This window comes from Scyliorhinus canicula, chromosome 14 (genome assembly GCF_902713615.1).
Source record: "Scyliorhinus canicula chromosome 14, sScyCan1.1, whole genome shotgun sequence".
NCBI classification, from domain to species: domain Eukaryota; kingdom Metazoa; phylum Chordata; class Chondrichthyes; order Carcharhiniformes; family Scyliorhinidae; genus Scyliorhinus; species Scyliorhinus canicula.
Genome location: NC_052159.1, coordinates 8,966,681 through 8,981,130, shown reverse-complemented (window position 1 = coordinate 8,981,130; position 14,450 = coordinate 8,966,681). Strand labels below are relative to the sequence as shown.

At 41.4% G+C, this 14,450-nt stretch overlaps 1 protein-coding gene across 3 annotated transcripts in view; it reads right to left on the bottom strand.

The window, feature by feature from the left end:
• uvrag (UV radiation resistance associated gene) overlaps positions 1 to 14,450 on the bottom strand; it is a 368,181-nt gene that overhangs the window by 132,882 nt on the left and 220,849 nt on the right. For all 3 annotated transcript variants that reach the window (XM_038817639.1, XM_038817640.1, XM_038817641.1), the window contains exon 12: positions 12,538 to 12,703. In XM_038817639.1, coding sequence (XP_038673567.1) covers positions 12,538 to 12,703 — 166 coding nt within the window. The remainder of the gene's footprint in view (positions 1 to 12,537; positions 12,704 to 14,450) is intronic.

The following is a 14,450-nucleotide window of genomic DNA, read 5'->3' as shown; positions in this document are numbered from 1 at the left end:
TTAAGTATGAAATGAAATGAAAATCGCTTATTGTCACGAGTAGGCTTCAAATGAAGTTACTGTGAAAAGCCCCTAGTCGCCATATTCCGGCGCCTGTTCGGGGAGGCTGTTACGGGAATCAAACCGTGCTGCTGGCCTGCCTTCAAAGCCAGCGATTTAGCCCTGTACTAAACAGCCCCTAACAGCAACATCATTGCATTGTTCTACGAGTTACTGTAGCTATAGGCCAGGTCCACTGATAGCCCTCAAATCCCCAAACTGTGGCATTGCCAAGTTAACATCCCCTTTTACAAAGTTATACCACTGCAGTTAATTCCCTAGCATCTAATGACAGAAGAGTTCAATCTCTAATCACACAAGCTGCAAATGCCCTCTTCTCTTTGGTCACTTATATATCAGAGCTGCACAGCTGAGGTACCATTTCAAGTTCAGGAGTTGTAGTCAGGGATTTATTTTTATAACTTTACAATCTGTTGAAACAAAAGGGAGTCACATTCATCTGACTGGAAACACGATAAAAGATCACGTACAGAGATACTCACTTGTTCACTGAAACTCCAATCCTCCTTTGTTTGTCAGCTGGAGTTTGGGAATGCGCATTTTTGTGGCATTTCCCTATAATCACATCATAAGTTTCTGCAGAGATTTTAGACAGTGAACCAAAAAAAGTTCATCGAGTGGCTTACGCCTCTCATGAATGCTTCAAACACTTCACCTACAAATAATTTACTTTGTACTGCAAGAGACTGTTACATGGGCCAGGTATGTCCAACTTTGGGTAGCTAAGCAGATCAGTAAGGGGGTCGCATAGCATTACACAGTAATGCAGGCCTCGTATATAAACAGATGAGAGAAAGAGGATGCAGTTCACCAGTCAAGGATGAATTTAAAGCCATCTCAAGAGGATGGCCAAAAATATCATTTATGTTTTTCTTCCCCTCCCACCTCTTACATTTCCCACAACACACAATTCCCTTCTGTTTCTAAGTAGATAGTTTGGACGCCTGCTACATGTGGGCCTTTTAAAAAATATATAAATTTAGAGTACCCAATTTCTTTTCCAATTAAGGGGCAATTTAGGTGTGGCCAACCCACCTAACCTTCACATTGTGCACTGTGGGGGTGAAACCCATGCAGACATGGAGAGAATGGGCAAACTCCACACAGATAGTGGCCCGGGGCCAGGATCGAACCCGGGTCCTCAGCTCTGTAGGCAGCAGTGCTGACCACTGCGCCACCATGCCACCCTACAATGTGAGTCTAACTGGCTATTGGGAGTCATGTTCATGTGGTCATGTTTCTGTTGCACGGCAGTCTATACTATACTTTTCGAAAATGTGGCTGGGATCTAAAGAGTTCAGGAGTGCAAGTCTCACTGCTGGAAATCTGTGTCCAAACTAGGTTGTCAACTTTCTTCTCTCTCTCTCGGATTCAAACTGGAAAGAAGGTGGTATTGCAGGAATAGGCCAGTATTTGAAGTTTGCACTGATGGTGGAATTGAAATAAAAACTTTAAACATATGACATCTTAAACTTAATGATGTGTTAGACAACATAATAAATTGGAAAGCTCTTTGGGTTTGCATTGTATAATGCTTTAAGATATTTTCCACAATGCAGAATGATGGCAGTACAGTTCAACTTAGCTTAATGCGGTTTTGCCAACGTTATCCAAACCTTTCTAACAAGGCAACTAGAGTAACAGCAACTGTAGCAAGTATAAAAATGTCAGGTAGAGTAACAACCACTGCTCTGTCAGCAAATGTTTTAAAACAGTGTACTTTATGGAATTTTGTTGAGTGTTTTCACATTTAAACTGGCAGTGACATGCATAAAACCAAATATGGGGCTGGTTTAGCACACTGGGCTAAATAGCTGGCTTTTAAAGCAGACCAAGGCAGGCTAGCAGCACGGTTCAATTCCCATACCAGCCTCCCCCGAACAGGCGCCGGAACGTGGCAACTAGGGGCTTTTCACAGTAACTTCATTGAAGCCTACTTGTGAAAATAAGCGATTTTCATTTCATTTCAAAGCAGATTTGCATTTTTCTGCCTTATTTTACACAAGATCCAATTTCTGCAATTCAAGGAAAAATAAAGTCCCGCTATTTTTGCATGTGAAATTGACATAACAGAAATCTATTGACTTCCCATTATACTGCAACCTGCACCTTTCCTCAGTTACAATAAACAATGTTAGTATCTGAAGCATATCTTTGAAAACGGAATTGCCACTAAGATGCAAGCCCAAGCTGAGCGTCTGACCACGTGCACAATATAACCGCCTGCTGTTACCTTTATAGCATTGCGCATCTCTTGGCGTTCCTCAGCTCATCTGTTGATGAAACCCATGTCCATGCTTGTGTTACTTAAATATTCCAAAGCTGCCCTGACTTGTCTCCCATTACTCAAAGTTCAACTCATTCAAAGCTGTTAACTGTGTTGTATTCTGAAGGGCCCTGTTTACCCAGCACCTCTGTTCTCATTGATCTACATTGCCCAGTCTTCAATTGAAATTTTCTTAATATTCAAAATTAATTTTTTCAGCCTTATGCTTGTTCATTTCTATAGCCACCTCCAGGCACATAACCCAGCACTACTCCTCTGATACTAGCCAGTTGTGCATCTTTCCTACTCCACAGGCCACTTGAAGAGGTAATTTGCAGCCAAATAAAAAAAACCCTCACAATCGGGGGAAAAAACCTGCCACACACTCGTGTGGCACAAAACCTGCCATTGAGACCAGAGAATGAATGAGCATAGATTGCGATTGGTTTTTAAACAGAGGATTAATGAAGGAACAGAATGAAGGTTAGGCTCAAAACAGCCAACCGAATTGCTCAAATATACAGTTACAAATCTAACAGCATTGATAATCTTTCCAGTATACAAGGTAGTAGTACCTAGTACACCATTTAAGACCCCATACCAACAACTTTCCATCCCTATAAACTGGCCCAAACCACCAATAATCAGAAAATTCCATTATAGCCATTCCCTATAAATAACACTATTCAATATCGATGAATAAAAGCTACTCAAGATATGCACAAGTTTGAAACATTGGGTAAATCCGGAATCAAGTTTTTCCGTGAGCCAGGTTTTAAAGCATTATTCTTGGCAGAGGTCATACAATTTAAGGCCAGTTCTCTGTTGGCTCAGATGGATGCGGTTTTAAAAACCAAAATTTATATTTTGCAGGTGGCCATTCTCACTCAATTGGTTTGCAATCTGAATCTAGTGCAAACCATGGGGAACGAAGAGCACAGAGTGCAGCGTGCAGGGCGGTGTGCTCCCTTCAAATCTTAACTCTTTATAAAGCTCATGCTGCCCAAGGCTTCCAACATTCGCCTTTTGAAAAAAATGAACAGAATATAATCAAAGACGAATCAAAGTACAAACACGATGAAAAAGCGGGAAGCCAGAATGTTTTACAACATTTTATATTTGTATAGTGCCTTTAACATAATGAAATGTCCCACGGTGTTTCACATAAACACTTTAAATCAAAGTGTGCTCTGGGCGACAAAGGGATATGTTAAATAACCAAAGGTGTGGTCAAGAGGTAGGTTTCTTCCAACAAAGGTCAATATCAAGTTTGGAAGCATTTTAAACACCATCTTTATAAAAATAAATTTAGAGTATAGTAAATTTCCCCTTAATTGAAAATTCATTATTTTCAATTAAGGGGCAATTTAGCATGGGCAATCCACCTAGCCTGCACATCTTTGGGTTGTGGGGGCGAAACACACGCTAACATGGGGAGAATGTGCAAACTCCACACGGACATTGACGCAGAGCCGGGATCAAACCTGGGACCTCGGCGTCATAGATCATAGAATTTACAGTGCAGAAGGAGGCCATTCAGCCCATCGAGTCTGCACCGGCTCCTGGAAAGAGCATCCTACCCAAGGTTAACACCTCTACCCTATCCCCATAACCCAGTAACCCCACCCAACACTAAGGGCAATTTTGGACACTAAGGGCAATTTATCATGTCCAATCCACCTAACTTGCACATCTTTGGACTGTGGGAAGAAACCAGAGCACCCGGAGGAAACCCATGCACACACGGGGAGGATGTGCAGACTCAGCACAGGCAGTGACCCAAGCCGGAATTGAACCTGGGATCCTGGAGCTATGAAGCGATTGTGCTATCCACAATGCTACCGTGCTGCCCTAGTCATGAGACTGCAGTGCTGCCCCATCTTGATCTTTTGCACATCAGAAACATTTTTGGTCTTAATACAAACCTCCCCCTCCCCCACCAGGCCAACCGTCACTTGTTCACAAAGTTTTGCTTTCACTGAGCACTGACGTTTATTCTCCCATTAACACGTTCTGATATCTTGCCTTTATGCAACTTACTAGCACCTATGCCCGTCATTAACGCTTCCTCGATATCATGACCTAGACATCTTTGTTGCAATTTTTCCTTGCTCCCACCAATTACATACTTTCTACTGTTCCAGCACTCCAACCTGTTATACAGTATATCATTCAACACATTTCTCCTTCTATTTAGCTCTGAAGTATCAGTATTGGCGCAAAACATTATTATTTTCTCTTTCCACAGATCCTGCCAGACCTGCTGATTTTTTCCAGCATTTTCTATTCAAAGAACTAAGAAGAATACAACACAGCAACAGGCCCCTTGGCCCTCCAGGCCTGTACCGGCCATGATACCACCTTTGCCAAAACCCTCAGCACTTCCTTGTGCTGCATCCCTCTATACACATCCTATCCATGTGTTTGTCAAGATGCCTTTTGAACGCCGATAATGTATCAAGTTCCACAATCTCTCCTGACAACGTGTTCCAGGCACTCACCACCCTCTGCGTAAAATATGTCTCGTACATCTCCTCTAAACTTTGCCCCACGGACCTTAAACCTATGCCCCCTGGTGACTGACCCCTTCACCTTGGGAAGAGTGCCTGCCCATCCACTCTACCCATGCCCCTAATAATCTTGTAGACCCCAGGTCACCACTCAACCTCCATCTTTCTAATGATTCCAGCATCTGCAGTATTGTACTTTTAACAAAGAGGAAGAGTAGGTCATTCAGCCCTGCTTTCCTACTTTGCCATTTAATGAGATCATGGCGAATCTTCTACTTCAACACCATTTTCCTGCATATATCCCTTGATGTTTTTAATATGTAGAAATCTACTGATCTTAGTCTTGAACATGCTCAATGACTAAGCCTTAGCCTCCGCAGCCCTCTGGGGTCAAGAGAATTCCACAGGTTCGCCACCCTCAAAGTGAAGAAATTCCTCCTCTTAGACCATAAGACATAGAAGCCAAAATAGGCCACTCGGCCCATCAAGTCTGCTCCGCCATTCAATCATGGCTGATAGTTTTCTCACCCCCATTCGCCTGCCTTCTCTCCATAACTCCTGATTCCCTTATTAATCGAGAACCTATCTCTGTCTTAAAGACACTCAGTGATTTATTTTCAGTCCTAAATGGCTGCCCCTTATTCTGATCTGTGTCGCCGAGGTATAGAAATATAAAGGTAAACGGTAAAGTTGCCATAGTCCCAGATGACCATAGGCTGCTTTCCCCTTTGAGGGGGAGAGCTGACTGGTGGTGATTTAACCGGAGGGTCACCACACCTCAGGCAAAGGACAAGGTTGAGCAGGCGGGGCCTTCATGAATTTCCCTACAATTGATATTAAACTAACCATTTTCTCATTCCCTCCTTTTTTAAATAGTGGGGTTACATTTGCTACCTTCCTATCAGCAAGAACCATTCCAGAATTTATAGAATTTTGGATAACCACTAACGCATCTATTATTTCTACAGCCACCTCTGTCAACACTCTGGCATATGGATCATCAGGTCCAGGGGATTTATCCATTTTAAGTCCCATTAATTTCTCGAGCAGTATTTTGCACTAATTTTAATATTTTGTAGCTCCTCATTTAATCTAATCCTTTGATCCTCCACTATTTCTGGGAGGGTTTTAAATATTTTACTCTGTGAAGAAAGATACAGTATTTTTGTTTCACTGCTATTAACTTACCCCCTCTTATAAATTGTCCTGACCCCATTTATTTGTTTTTGCTAATCTTTTCTTTCTTGCATACATAGAACATAGAAGCGCACTACAGGCCCTTCGGCCCACGATGTTGCACCGTCCTGTGAAACCCTTCTAAAGTCCCTCTGCACTATTCCCTTATCGTCCATATGACTATCCAATGACCATTTGAATGCGTTTAGTGTTGGCGAGTCCACTACTGTTGCAGGCAGGGCATTCCACGACCTTACTACTCTCGGAGTAAAGAACCTACCTCTGACATCAGTCCTATATCTATCTTCCCTCAATTTAAAGCTATGTCCCCTCGTGCTGGACAGCACCATCCGAGGAAAAAGGCTCTCGATGTCCACCCTATCTAATCCTCTGATCATCTTGTATGCCTCAATTAAGTCCCCTCGTAACCTTCTTCTCTCTAACGAAAACAGCCTCAAGTTCTTCAGCCTTTCCTCATATGATCTTCCCTCCATACCAGGCAACATTATTGTAAATCTCCTCTGTACCCTTTCCAATGCTTCCACATCCTTCCTATAATGTGGCGACCAGAACTGCACACAATACTCCAAATGCGGCCGCACCAGAGTTTTGTACAACTCCAACATGACATCATGGCTCCGAAACTCAATTCCTCAACCAATAAAAGCTAACATACCGTACGCCTTCTTAACAACCCTCTCAACCTGGGTGACAACTTTCAGGGATCTATGGACATGGACACCGAGATCTCTCTGCTCGTCCACACTACCAAGAATCTTACCATTAGCCCAGTACTCTGCCTTCCTGTTATTCCTTCCAAAATGAATCACCTCACACTTTTCTGCATTAAACTCCATTTGCCACCTGTCAGCCCAGCTCTGCAGCTTATCTATGTCCCTCTGTAACTTGTAACATCCTTCTGCAGTGTCCACAACTCCACCGACTTTAGTGTCATCTGCAAATTTACTCACCCATCCTTCTACGCCCTCCTCCAGGTCATTTATAAAAATGACAAACAGCAACGGCCCCAAAACAGATCCTTGTGGCACACCACTAGTAACTGGACACATTGAAGCTTTTGTAGACATTTATTGTTTCTCGCTACTTTACTCGCGTATTCCATTTTCGCTTTCTTAATCCTTTCCTTGGTCCTCCTTCACAAAATTCTAAAATGCTCCCACTCCTCAGGCTTATTTTTTTGGCAACTTTATATGCCCAATCTCTTCCTTTGCCCAATACAAACCTGGATTGCTTTTCTTAGCCATGTTTGGAACACTTTCCTTGGCTGGGTTTTGCACATTAATGAGTTTTTATTGTAAACTGTGGCTTAGTCCTTTAAATGCTAGCCATTGCCTGCCTACCAAAACAGATTGAGCAGAATTAAACACTATTCCACATGCCTCCCTTGCTATGTTTGTAAATTTCACCCTCAAAACCACTTGAAGTCATACAAACCTTTTTAGAGCCATAAGTTTAAACTTCAACCCCAATGAGGTTTGCAAAGTCAGATGTAATTCATAAGTTGTCATTTAAAAAAAAACCATTTAGCATACCCAATTCGTTTTTTCCAATCAAGGGGCAATTTAGCGTGTTCAATCCACCTACCCTGCACATCTTTGGGTTGTGGGGGCGAAACCCACGCAAACACGGGGAGAATGTGCAAACTCCACACTGACAGTGACCCAGAGACGGGATCAAAACTGGGACCTCGGCGCCGTAAGACTGCAGTGCTACCACTGCGCCACCCTGCTGCCCTATTCATAACTTGTCATGACCAAACATCGAGAGAGATCCGATGCAGATTCTAGCTTTGATCATTTATGAAGTTTCTGGACAACCCTAAACCACATCCGCACAAACCAAGCCGGTGCAGATACTAGGAGAATTAGAAAATTAAAAATACTCCAGTGTGCGACTGTGCACAGTGCCATCACCCAAAACAAACCATGGAACATAAAACGACTCAATGCCCAATTCACAAATACAAAGGGCTCATATTCTTGATGCAATTATCTGGCTTAACGAGCAGACTATAAAGTTGTACATGCTGCTCAACATCAATATTAGCTATAAGAAAGATGGGGCATGACCCCTGTAGGATTGCTTTCTTACTCGAACTAAATATCGTAGCACACAATTAGTTCTTTCAATTACTGTGCCACAGTTTAGCCATTAAAAGCACTAAATTCACTGTTACTTCCATCCAAGTCCCTTTCGAAGCACATTTACGTTACACAATGAATGGAATAGAATTACTTATGACAAGGCTATTGATTTATGATTTTCATAGAAAAGTGGACTGAATCATGGTGTTCAGTTCCAGACTGCTAACGCTGAATTTGACAATCAGCTGTAAATCAATGGCTTTGTTTATAATGCTTTATTAACTATTGTACATTACTTCAGATTTCTTGGGATTGAGTTCCAGCTACATTTCACTCTTCAGTTATAGAGCACCTTTAGCTACACCCTCTGTTTCTCCCAACTTCACACATTATCAGCAAATTTAACAAGTTATAAAAGACAATATATACGGTATTATAAAAAAAACCCACTTATGCGGGACAGAAAATTTAAGAGAAACATTCTCAAATGCTGAAAACCGTCTGCATTTAAAAGTACAAAATAAAATAAACATTACAGATATTAAGATGGTAGGCATATGCTGTGACTGCAGAAACTAATTTCTCTGCCCAATTTTTTAAAGAAAATGGTCTTTATATGGAACAACTTGTACACATACAAACACAGTTTATATTAATCCATCCAAAGCACTGAATGCAACCCATTAGCTATAAAGTTAGTTATTCTTATAATGGAGGAAAATGGAGCCTCACAGTAACAACTCCCATACTCTTCTTCGAATAGTGCCATGGACTTTTTCACATCTACATGAGAGGGAAGAGGACATCGGTTTAATGTCTCATCTTACAGGTGGCACCTCCGACAGTGCTGCATTGGAATGACGGCCTAAATATTAAGTGCGGGACTTGAACTTTCTAACTCTGAAGAGGAACACAAGAACATAAGAACTAGGAGCAGGAGTAGGCCATATGGTCTGCTCCGCCATTCAATGAGATCATGGCTGATCTTTTGTGGACTCAACTCCACTTTCCAGCCTGAACACTATAACCCTTAATCCCTTTATTCTTCAAAAAAATATCTATCTTTATCTTAAAAACATTTAATGAAGGAGCCTGAACTGCTGCACTGGGCAAGGAATTCCATAGATTCACAACCCTTTGGGTGAACAAGTTCCTCCTAAACTCAGTCCTAAATCTACTTCCCCTTATTTTGAGGATATGCCTCCTAGTTCTGCTTTAACCCGCCAATGGAAACAACCTGCCTGCATCTATCCTATCTACTCCCTTCATAATTTTATATGTTTCTATAAGATCCCCCCGCATCCTTCTAAATTCCAACGAGTACAGTCCCAGTCTACTCAACCTCTCCTCGTAATCCAACCCCTTCAGATCTGGGATTAACCTAGAGAATCTCCTCTGCACACCCTCCAGCGCCAGTACGTCCTCTCTCAGGCAAGAGATCAAAACTGAACACAATACTCCAGGTGTGGCCTCACTAACATCTTATAAAATTGCATCATAACCTCCCTAGTCTTAAACTCCATCCCTCTAGCAATGAAGGACAAAATTCCATTCGCTTTCTTAATCCCTGTTGCACCTGTAAACCAACTTTTTGCGACTCATGCACGAGCACACCCAGGTCTCTCTGCACAGCAGCCTGTTTTAATATTTTATCATTTAAATAATAATCCCTTTTGCTGTTATTCCTACCAAAATGGATAACCTCGCATTTGTCATAATTGTGTTCCATCTGCTAGACCCTAGCCCATTCACTTAACCAATCCAAATCCCTCTGCAGACTTCCGGTATCCTCTGCACTTTTTGCCTTACCACTCATCTTAGTGTCGTCTGCAAACTTGGACACATTGCCCTTGGTCCCCAACTCCAAATCATCTATGTAAAAACTATGTAGTGGAGGAATTTGGGCAGGATATGGTTCTGTGTAATATTATGCATTGAAGTTCCTGGAATGAGACTTGAACCCATAATCTTTTGACTTTGATCAGAGAATGGTCCCACTGAATCAAGCTGACAAACTTTATTTTTCACAATTCATGCAGGAACAAGGCCTAATACCAATTTTATTTTAAAAATCCAAAAAATCTAATGGAGACACACTTCATTTGAAGTGGGATCAGCAGCCAGGTTTTGCTCATTTGGTAGGCCATAGGCTTAAACCAGCAAGTTGTGGCTACAGGTTTCAGTGAGCATCAGATATTTCAAGTCTTCTATAATTTTCTCCACATTATTCTACGTTGCTTGCTATAATGACCACCCATTGATTTATTCCATGTTGTCGAAACCTATTTATCTTTTGATGGGATAAAACAAGTTCCACTGCACAAGCAGCAACAGCATGAAGAACCCTGAATTACAACTGTTTGTATTCTAGCCAAAGAAACCCTTTTGAAAAAGGAGCTTTGTCTTCCGAGGGGTATTACTGTTTATTAATACAGTGAATATATGGAGGCTTATGAACCCATATGAACAAATTCCTGCTCTTTCAGCAACACATACCCAGTGACCCACCATAAAAGCTGGACAGCATGACATCGCACTTGGAAGTTATTGGCATTTTACAATTTATTCTAAACCTCAACATGTTGCCAGGTACAGCTTTTGATTCCTCCTTTTTTCAAAAATATTGTGCCACTCAACCAACCAGAAGACATTGCTTGAGTGAACTCACATTGGATTACTTTCTCAGAAAATCACAACTACCCTCATTGGTCTCTTACAATGCTATAAAATACTGATCTGACACATTGTCTGAGCTTGCATCATGGTTAAGCAATTTTTGTCATTTGATATGAAAGTTCATGATTTGTTTCTGCCTCCTGTTTTGTACTGCTGGCAACTGACTGATTGTTGATTGTATCTGTAAAACTTGGCGTTTTCACCAAATGGAATCGCTCCTAAAAATCCTGCAAATGCAGGCTTTGCACTGGTAACTCAGAGGTATTAGCTTTTAGAATCAGACTTCAAGGGGCAATTAACCAATGAAACAACTTTAATAGGAAATGTTATATTATCACTGTAATATGCTCATTCATAAAATACTTCAGCATCGCACTTTCTTTTAAAAAAATAAATTTAGAGTACCCAATTATTCTTTTTCCAATTATGGGGCAATTTAGTGTGGCCAATCCACCTACTGAGCACATCTTTGGGTTGTGGGGGTGAAACCTCGCAGATGTGGGGAGAATGTGTAAACTCCATTCGGACAGTGACCCAGGGCCAGGATTCGAAACCGGATCCTCAGCGCCGTAGACAGCAGTGCTAACCACTGTTCTACTGTGCCGCCCAGCATTGCACTTTCCACCCAAAAATAAAACTGTTTGCTATCTACACAAAGTATTCTTAATCAAGATAATTATAATAATAATCTTCATAATAATAATCTTTATTAGTGTCACAAGTAGGCTTACATTAACAGTGCAATGAAGTTACTGTGAACATCCCCCAGTTGTCACACTCTGGCGCCTGTTCGGGTACACCAGGGGAGAATTCATTATGTTCAATTCACCTAACAAGCACGACTTCCGGGAATTGTGGGAGGAAACCAGAGCACCCGGAGGAAACCCATGCAGACACGGGAATATTTACTTCCCTACTGTTGCTGACTATCTGATAAAGACGGTCTGCTGTTGATCAGATATCCATGTTATCTTATACCTTCCATTTCTATTTGCAAAACATAATTGGTGTAACATTAATTAGGTAGTTGCAGGTTTCATCCCCAATCAACTTCTGAAGTTCAAATATAATAATAATCTTTATTAGTGTCACAAGTAGGCTTACATTAACACTGCAATGAAGTTACTGTGAAAATATATTAGTCTTAATGAAGAGGAGTGTAGATAAATATTGGCAAATGGCAATATAGTTATTCCAACCTGTCGACCACACTGTCAAAAGTGGTCAACGCTTATTTTTATTGGAAAATATGTTAACCATCGCTTGATATGGTGTGTTTTTAGAGAAAACATTACCATCAGTTCAAAAACTCACTTAAAATAATATGCGTTGCCACTCCATAGTACAAAACAAAAAGCAAACTGCTTAACCCATAATATTGAACACCAAAGGTGATATCTATGCAGTTCAATTCAAATTTGCTCTCATTGTTTAGGAGCACATCGGACCTGGAACACCCATGTTTGAATTACAGTTCTTCAGCTCACTGCCAATTATCCATCAGGTTGTTTTGGCTGGAACCTGCAATGACGTGGCGACAAGGCTAGGAAGAACAATCTGCATTTGGGACTGACTTAAATTGGTAATTCAGATAGGGTTAAACTTGTATATTTTATAAACAGCACAAGGAGCACAGCTAAGAAAGTGGAAGCGGAGATCTAATTTCTGCTGAAACATTATGCAATATTGACATTTTTCCATCCTCGTACTTAACTCTGAATAATTACAAGCAAAATCTACTTACTCTCTCTCCTTCTCAGAGAGCTTGTCTGTGATGTTGTCCCTGATTGTGGACCTGGAACCCTTCTGGATGATAGGATACCTGAGTGGCATTTGCAGGAAATAGGAAATCATGAGCACCAGATGGGCTGTGTAACCCAAGGCAACAGAAATGCTCCCTTCATCCTTTGCTTTAAAAAGAGAGAAAGAAACGAATCAATAGTTAAATAAACATTAAGAAATACCACATTGTCAAAAATATAATTTACCCAATGTTTATCCACTCATTGTCAGGGCAAATTGCCAACGACCATTCAAAAGCCCATTGTATATTAATTTATGTTTAATTGTATGCAGGTGATGGGAATTAACTTGGGATTTGCTGGAGGTCCTATAAAAAATTAACAGGCTAAAATGATGGCTCTTGGATTAGGAGAGATATAGAACATACAGTGCAGAAGGAGGCCATTTGGCCCAATGAGTCTGCACTGACCCACTTAAGCCCTCACATCCACCCTATCCCCGTAACCCAATAACCCCTCCTAACCTTTTTGGTCACTAAGGGCAATTTAGCATGGCCATCCACCTAACCTGCACGTCTTTGGACTGTGGGAGGAAACCGGAGCACCCGGAGGAAACCCACGCAGACGCGGGGAAAATGTGTAGACTCCGCAGAGTGACCCAGCGGGGAATCGAACCTGGGAGTCTGGCGCTGTGAAGCCACAGTGCTATTCACTGCTTGAAATGTGTAATTCTGTAAATAAATAAGTACATATAAAGGTTGGTTCTAGTTCTGTCGTTCACCAACTTGGACCTTTGAGACTAGAACATCAAAAGAAAGAAAATTTGATTAATTGCATTGATACCTTCAGAGCAAGTTGCCTGGAAACTTTCTTACTTCCAGAACAATACTTACACCATCAGGAAAAAGTAGCCATGATGTGGAGATGCTGGCGTTGGATTGGGGTGAGCACAGTAAGAAGTCTTACAACGGCAAGTTAAAGTCCAACAGGATTGTTTCAAACACTAGCTTTCGGAGCGCTGCTCCTTCCTCAGGAAAAAGTAGTGATGTGATCAGCTATAAAAAACTGGGATTTGGTGGGTGCTGGAAGAGGTGGGTTGGTGGTGCAATGGGATAAAAGAGAGGTCACAAGCAGTAGAGGGATAACAGCTGTTTACTCCAGCTCCCTTATATTAAATTTCATACAAGGCAGCTGTTATAAACCGTACCTCCAATAACCATTATTAAATCAAGAACTACACAATGCCTGGAAAATCCCAGGTTTCAAAGGGTGAGCTACATTCAATCCATCATTTGTTTTACGCCATTTCTTACTGATAAACCTGAACTGTGGCTGGTTTATTGCAATATTATATAGCATTGTATCTTATTAACAGCAACAAGATGATGATCTGTGTTTTTATATTGTTGGATGAGGAGGAATGCTGGACCGAACACCAATAGAAGCCCCGAACCGTCAAATTGTGCTCTGGGAATTTTGGATATCGGCTTCAATTTCTGCCACTGGCAAAGAACATTAATGCATCCAACAAATGGCACCTCTGACAATGGAGCATTCCCTCATACTACACTGGAGTGCCGATTTAGAGAAACCGTGCATTCAGATATTGGACAGTGATTTGAGCCTATATGACTTGAACCTATTATTCCCAACCCCTAGGCAAGTGCTGACCTCCAAGACGAGCTCACATAAGCAATAACTGGAAAAGTACAGCCCATATGGAAGTAATTCACACAAAAAGACAAGATGCTTTACTATTTCGTTTATTAAGCATATGCATAGTCAGCATAGGGGCGGGGGGGGGGGGGGGGGGGGGGGGAGAGGAAAAGAGAAAAGGAGAGAGATTGAGAGAAATTATTCTACTCCTAATTTTTGCTTCAACGTTCCCATTAAGAAATTCAATTTGCATACAATA